This window comes from Phaseolus vulgaris, chromosome 3 (genome assembly GCF_000499845.2).
Source record: "Phaseolus vulgaris cultivar G19833 chromosome 3, P. vulgaris v2.0, whole genome shotgun sequence".
Classification (NCBI taxonomy): Eukaryota; Viridiplantae; Streptophyta; class Magnoliopsida; order Fabales; family Fabaceae; genus Phaseolus; species Phaseolus vulgaris.
The window spans coordinates 44650211-44658005 of NC_023757.2; the positions used below are offsets into that span (position 1 = coordinate 44650211).

Here is a 7795-nt window from a genome sequence, read left to right on the forward strand (position 1 = left end):
TATTTAAAATAATGAGAAGTTATTCAATTATTTACTTTATTAAATAAATAAATTATTTTTTATTTATTAAATAATTTTTATTTATTTATTAAAAGATAAATAATCTAAATACTATACATTTTTTTATTTTGACAAATTATTATTATTATTATAATTAATATTTAAATAAAAATATATTATAAAACATTTTGGTTAAAATAATTGTAAAAATAAATAAATCTTTTAATTTTATTGTAGTAATTTTTTAACGTTAGTTATTTGAATTAAAAAAAGTAATTATTTAAAGAATAGAATTGTAAGAAATTATGTACATAAAGATATGTATTGCTATAGATATTTATGTAATGGATATTAGTGTATATAAGTATTTATTTGTATCTTTTATTATATTTTTAAATTTGAAGTTAATTTAATTCGATTTATAAATAATATATTCTTAAAATAATATTTGTACTTAATTTTATTATTAAATTATTATAAAAATGTTATTTATAATCTTATTTATTTTTGCTTTTTTCCATAAATCTAAATAACCTCTTTTTCATTCATCCAGTTTTTTATTTCTATTGCTTTCTATTCTATTTATTTATTGCAGTCATCATTCAATCAAAACATCAAGAGTAATTAAACTCAAAGGGTAATTAAATTGAGATTAGAAAATAAGGAGACTAAAATACTCAGGGAAAACGCAGAAATCCAAAACGAACGCTTGATATCCTAACTAACCGTTTTCGATCGTTTGAATTTCCGTGAGTCCCAACGTTTTCGATAACGCCCTCAGTAACTCCGATGGGCCAAGGCCATGGACCCCCAAAATCCCCACCGGCCGCGCCACCGTTATTCCGTCGCATCCACGACCTGGACAACGCCGTCTCCTTCTTCATCCACACTCTCACACGCCCCATCGCCCCAAAACCCCTCCTCCGTTTCCTAGAGCTTTTGGCGGACTTCAGATTCTTCTTCCCAGTATCCCTCGCCCTCTTCCTTGCCGTCCCCTCCTCCCCTCTCCGCTCCCACCTCCTCCTTCCGCTGCTCCTCTGCTCCCTTCTCGACCTCCTCTTCATCGCCCTCATCAAATTACTCGTCCGCCGATCCCGCCCCTCCTACGCCAACCACTCCCAGTACAACGCCGTCGTCCCCGTCGACAACTTCTCCTTCCCCAGCGGACACTCTTCCAGGGTCTGCTTCGTCGCTTCAATCTTCTCCCTCTCCCGCCCCTCGCTCCTCGCCGATCTCCACCATCCGCGTGTCGCCTTCCTCGTGCATCGCTGGTTCAGCGGAGACCAGGCCCTCGCCGTTGATATTCTCATCGCTGCCGTTTGGGCTTGGGCCGTGACCACTGTAATTTCTCGCGTCGCTCTCGGGAGGCACTACGTTATCGATGTCTTCTTTGGCGCGTGCTTCGGAGTCCTCGAAGCGCTCTTCAGCTTCCGCCTTCTCGAATTCCGAGGGTTGCTTTGAGGTAAGAATAAGAACCGGGAACTTGGATTTTCGGAAGTGATAACCTAACCCCCTGGTGAATGTGTAGTTTTGTAATGCAGCAGTTTTTTTCATATCACTATTCACTGGTGAAATGTACTTGGTGATTATTTTCATTATTTATGATATTCTATTATATAGTGCTTAATTTCAGTGATTATGATCGATGACTGTAATCGAATCATGGAGAAAAGTTTGGTACGTGGCTTCTCCAGAAGATACAAAATTCTTAGTATGAGAATGATTGAAGGACACACTATATATGCTATGTTTGGTTTCCCGTTCAGCTGCTTTGAATGGAAGTTTTTCTTGCTAAACTTAGTTTGGTAATATGTTTGATTTCTCCTCCAATGCACACCTATGTTTGACTTCATATGAACTTAACATTATGGGTTGCTTTTAAAACTAAGTTTGCAAAATGAAATTCATTCAAATTTATGTTTGAAAACTGGACATGTATATAGATAGACCAAATGAGTCGGATGCAGGGTACGCACGCAATGAGTAGGAGATGTTGAAACGATTGAATCGTGTTTATTTATTGAAAGGAAGTTAAACATTAGGTACTTAGGTTGAGTATACCGTATGCTTAGACTTTAGGGTGATTGATATTAATTTGGTCTAAAGCTGTTTTCGTTTGAACCTAAAGCTTGTTCCCGGGAGAATGTGAGAACCACTGGTTAATGATTTGAAGATATTTTAAAGGATTTTCATATTACTTAACATAATCTTTATGTAGTCACGTTCCTCAACATTAAATTCATCAAGATTGGCCGAGAATGTTCATTATTTTTTAATATTTATTTGAGAATTTAGCTCAAGTGCCACCATTGACCTCTGCCAATGTGAATTAAATTGCTATGTTCCCCTCCCCCTTTCAAATGACCAACTCGATAACAAAATAACTGTTTTGGCTAAAGAGGTTCTCCAACAAGCCACATTTAGTGTGTTTAATTTAGGGTCATGACCTTCTCAATCCGGATCAACCTAAAGAAACTCAGTCTTGTTGCTTTTTGTTGTGAATTTGCAGGCAACTGTGCATCTTAGATTCTGATTCAAATATGAATTAAGTATGGTTGGAGTCAAGAAATTCTCTCGTCTAATTTAATTACTGAAATAATGTTTGTGGTGTTAAAAATATAGAAAAAGAAACTACCAGTGTTTATATACAGGTTTTTATAACCTCTCAATATGTAATAGACAAATAATTATTTGAAAGAATATATATTTAATTTATTTATATGTATATAGTTTGCTATGGACTTCATTACTCATTAACCCTTTCAGAAACTTTTGTTTCCTTTTTTAACTAAAAAACATTCGTTTTTCCTTGCTATATATTGATTCAATTTCCCATGTCATTTGTTATCATTAAATTTTCTCCATTTATAATCTTGAGAGTTTCCATTGCTATTCTTTATAGAGTTGAGTTTCCACCTCATTAGGCTCTTACAAATGTCTCTTGGCTCATGTGGTAAATAATTTGTTTAAGTTAAGCAAGAACTTGGATTAAAGTCTTTATAATGAAAATAATTTTTGAGAGTGAATTGTCTCCTTAAGTTGAAAGGGTCTACTTGAATTGACTCTATGAATCAAGTGTGAGTTTCACATGTCTTGGGTCTAGGACCTTTCTCATGCCGAGAATTAGACGTGTGAATTAGATATTTGTGGGTGGTTCGAATACCGTCCGATAGTGGATCACATGATAGATCCAACAAACACTAACTAGGATATTAGGAAATGGATGACATGATAGGCATATTAGGAAGTCAATTTTAAGTCTAACTTAACCTTACTAAACGGTCTTGTGAGATAAGGTTTGTTCCCATTTATATACTAATTTAATCTTATTTTTAGTCAATGTGGATTCTTTAACATAAATTTCTCATTAATGGGAATGACTTAGCCAAATAAACAAACAACGAGAACAAGCATGGGGAAAAGGAACTACATTATTATTATTGCCTCTCTTTATAGTGAGTTCCTTGCTCTGATTTTGAGGCTGTGAAGTTGAGAGTAAACTTAGTATCTTAGGATGGATTAAAGAGTGGAAAATGTTAGCCGGGAGCAAAAATTAAGTCTAACTTAACCTTACTAAACTGTCTTGTGAGATAAGGTTTGGTCTTCCCACTTATATACTATTTTAGTCTTATTTCTAGTCGATGTGGAATCTCTAACATAAATTTCTCATTAATGGGAATGACTTAGCCAAATAAACAAACAACGAGAACAAGCATGGGGAAAAGGAACTACATTATTATTATTGCCTCTGTTTATAGTGAGTTCCCTGCTCTGATTTCAAGGCTGTGAAGTTGAGAGTAAACTTAGTATCTTAGGATGGATTAAAGAGTGGAAAATGTTAGCCGAGAGCAAAAATTAAGTCTAACTTAACCTTACTAAACTGTCTTGTGAGATAAGGTTTGTTGTTCCCACTTATATACTATTTTAGTCTTATTTCTAGTTGATGTGGAATCTCTAACATAAATTTCTCATTAATGGGAATGACTTAGTCAAATAAACAAACAACGAGAACAAGCATGGGGAAAAGGAACTACATTATTATTATTGCCTCTGTTTATAGTGAGTTCCTTGCTCTGATTTCGAGGCTGTGAAGTTGATAGTAAACTTAGTATCTTAGGATGGATTAAAGAGTGGAAAATGTTAGCTGGAGCAAAAATTTGAGTAAAACATTATAATGCATGTTAATGGTATGAAATAAAGAAGCATACGTCTTCCTCAAAACAGTGAAAGTTAAATGACAATTTTTTTTTATCACATTTATAGTTTAATTTGAGGATGGTACTCATCACAATAACAGCCTTTTAGTCTAGCAAATATGATTCCGGGTAGATTTTAATGGTCGGAAGTTTTTTTTTAACTGAAGCATCAGTTTCTTAGAGAAGCTCATTGACTAATTTATCCAAATGCCCCTTTTACTTTAGGATCTATTTGGTAGGAAGGAAAGAAATGGGTGAAAAATACGGTAGATAGAAATAGTGAAGGTGCATGGAAATAAGTGAGAAATAGAGTACAAATGAAAAGGTTTGATTTAAAGGAAATATAAAAGCAGTGGGAAGAAATAAATATGTGAATGAAAACAGTTATAGAGTGGAAATACCTAGTAGGTCTTATATCTTACTGTTTTTCTTCTACCAAGCTCATTTTTCATATTTGTTGTTTCTCTCGTTTCTTTCTTCCCCACCGAAGAAAGGGTTAGTTTTATTTTTTTGTATTAGCTTGTTTGAATAGTTGCCTCTGAAATACGGTTAACATTGACAAAGATGAAGGTTGCCTCTTCATCCTTCTCCTTTTCACGGTCAGAGGTTGTCAGTACGTGCAACCATTTGTGCTCTATCTCTTCTCTCTCTATCTCTCTCATGTTGGTTTTAAAATGTAAACACCTAAAATGACGACGATTAATTCTAACTTCCACGTGGAAGGTTTGACTCAATTTACCTTGAGTATCCACTAAATGGATCATTTTTTAATCAGCAAAAATAATGAATAAATTGGAAATAGACGTATTCCAACTCATAGATAAAAGGATCCATGATGTAATTTTATGTAAGCTAGCTGGCCATTATCGTTCCTGATGATAGAAATATGGCCCCTACTCAAACTTCATCGCCAAAAATCCAGCCTATATCTACTAAATGAATAATGATGCAGAATCTAATGGCTGTCTGCTTTTTCCTTCATCTTAGGTTCTGGTGGTGCAATTCGAACTTATGCTACTTGAGGATAAGCGTTCTTAATTGGTTTCTAACAGAGACTGAAGTGGTGAATGTTTTAAGTACATTGGCATCTTGGTCCTCACCAGATAATTTTCGAGACCTTTATGACTACCATCTTGCAGATTTTATTTGAATTTGGCTCAACTCTAATTCAAATTTGTTAAAGTTGCCTGGGAGTTGCATTACTGTCCGTAATTTATTCCTTGACATTTAACTATCGGTCTCTCCACAGGCGTATAAACAATAAATATAGACATGTGATGATACATGGTACAGCAGATCTGTACATTATTTATTTGCAGCTTTTTGTCTTATGTTCTATTCAGAACTGTATCATACGTCGAATTTGTTACTGCTGTCAGATGTTTCTAATTTTTGCAGAGGTACTGGTGCAAAGACAGATTGTTCTGTATCGTTTGAAGACTTGAAATGAGTTATCTTTTCTGACAATTGCTGCCAGAATATGAAGTTGGCTGGCTTATGTCTAGTCTATCTATGATTCCCACTTTGCCCGTTCAGGTGGATTGAGCATTAGTGTTTGAAATCTGGATGGAGTAGTAATTATCAAGAAACATTATATTATGATAATTATATGCAAGTGTAGGCTCAATGGAATCCTCTGATCTATTAAAAGTTTGGGAAAAGAAGGAGGGTCTTTTAGGATTTGGTTTGAGGGACCGTGTTCTTGTCTGATGTGTATGGAATTTTGACGATTATGAATTGAAGGATAAAAAGTTGTTAGGTCAGTTACTTCTTTTGCATGTGCCTTCTTACCGCGTGCGATGCTTTATCTGATAAGATGTTTTTGATTTGACTGATTGATTGGTCTTTGCTTTTCTTTCAATTTTGGAAAAGTTCGTAAGCTTACCAAATTAGCGCAGACGGTGGTTGTTATGTTGTGCTGGCAGCGTCTATTACCGTAGTTAGGATATGGTTACGTGGAACACACCAAAAGACGAGTGAATCAAGTCGTTTTTGGTTTTATTGACTGACATGTGGGTCTGGTTGCTATTAACACCAAGAGAATTAGCTCATGAATTTGATGGAAGCTTTTTCATCCTCTTTCATATTAGTCCGCTGAAAATTGACAATTTCTCTCCTCGTGCCTTTTCTTCGTGCATTTTGCTGACGAATAGTTTCATTGACAATGAATGTTCTGGATTTATTACCATGGATTAAGAAAATTCGGTATCTTGGATACTGCTGAAATAGTTCATTGGTGGAATCCACCACAGCTTGAGGGACCTACGACGTACGTACTTAAAGCACTGCGCGTCTGGTATTTTGCCAAGTGAATACTTACTGCTCAAGATTTGGAGGGACTGGAACTTTGTATTTTGTGGGGGCACCTGCTTTGATATACCCCTTGCATGATTGATTTCTTAGTAATGAGAGATGGCCCTCTGCAGAACTTCAACATTTTTAACGTTTTCATGCATGACCACCGCGATTGGAATGTTATTAATGCTATATTGCAGTAAATATATCAACAAATACAGTAATTTATTTGAGTCCATTATCTTCTTTCTTTGTGGGTATTTTTTGGAGAATGATATCTTTGATTTAGATAAATATTTAACTGAGTTGCACATATTCCCGAAGCTCAAAATTGATATGGGTATAATCAACACATCGGGTTTATTTGGAAATTCGTTTGCAGTGATACTAGCAGGTTTGCAATTCAGAACATGAAATTATGAAGCAAGATTTTACGTCTTTTATGTTAAACGCCCGTGTACGTTCTGTAACATTATCAGGTAATCAAATACACACTTGTAACTTAACTATATATGAGTTCGTGCACTTTCATGTGTCTTGGTAGAATAATGTAGAATAGGAAAATATGAATTGAATAGGTTGAAGAATTTAGATTTACTGATCTACCACCCATTTTATAGCTACACATCTACTTTGAATTTCTGACAGTACCTGATTTTCTTCATTTACTTATATTCATTGTTGTTCGCTTTTATTGTGTTTTTGAAGTCATGAGTGATCCCTGCTGGTCAAACATTGTGAATTGATTTTTATGATTTAGCAGAGGGCAATGCCGGTGAGTACATTTGTCAGTGCCGATGTCATACAGAATTGATATTGCATGAAAGAAGCAAATCTGAAGCCCCAGTTCTTAGAAAACGGATAATGTTGAACAGGGTGAAGCCCCCTTATATGACCAAATATGAGGGTGGCACGGCCTTAGGTTTGGTCATCAATGGTCATAGTATGGTGGAAGTCATATTCATTCATCGTACAACACCAGTTTGTGTCTATGTTTCTTACCACGCACGATTAAGCTTTTCAATTGTTGTGTTGGACCAGCCACATATGATATGTAACCGCGTTCAAACTCGTTGCAAGGTGTGAAACCTGCAACATGCCTGGGTGCATGCTTTGATGATGGAAGATGGACAATGATGAACAAGGCTTATGGCCAGTCTAATAAGCCATCTTGTGAATTGGTTGTCGGGAGTCCAAGAAAGTCATGTGAGGCTTTTTACCAGTGCCGTACGATTTTATTTTGGGAGGTTGTGGAAAAATTTAAACGATTTTTGGACTCATTTTCATGACCTTGCTTCAAAAAT

At 35.4% G+C, this 7795-nt stretch overlaps 1 protein-coding gene across 3 annotated transcripts; it reads left to right on the top strand.

Annotated features, from left to right (window-relative positions):
* Positions 1-648: 648 nt before the first annotated feature.
* Positions 649-6751, top strand: LOC137808049 (probable lipid phosphate phosphatase beta). Of its 3 annotated transcripts, XR_011080644.1 has the most exons (3): positions 686-1462; positions 5184-5955; positions 6069-6751. XR_011080644.1 is itself a non-coding variant. In XM_068608951.1 (2 exons), exon 1 carries the CDS (start codon positions 790-792, stop codon positions 1459-1461), a length of 672 nt encoding a protein of 223 aa, XP_068465052.1. In that variant the 5' UTR covers positions 649-789; the 3' UTR covers position 1462; positions 5184-5963. The 3 variants fall into 3 exon arrangements, 2 of the variants coding, with proteins under 2 accessions (XP_068465052.1, XP_068465053.1); XM_068608951.1 differs by lacking the exon at positions 6069-6751 and having other exon boundaries at positions 649-1462; positions 5184-5963; XM_068608952.1 differs by lacking the exons at positions 5184-5955; positions 6069-6751 and adding an exon at positions 1621-1796 and having other exon boundaries at positions 685-1462.
* The last annotated feature ends 1044 nt before the right edge of the window (positions 6752-7795 follow it).

Coding starts and splice junctions, on each gene's coding strand:
- LOC137808049 (XM_068608951.1), top strand. CDS start 790: ATGGGCCAAGGCCATGGACCCCCAAAATCCCCACCGGCCGCGCCACCG.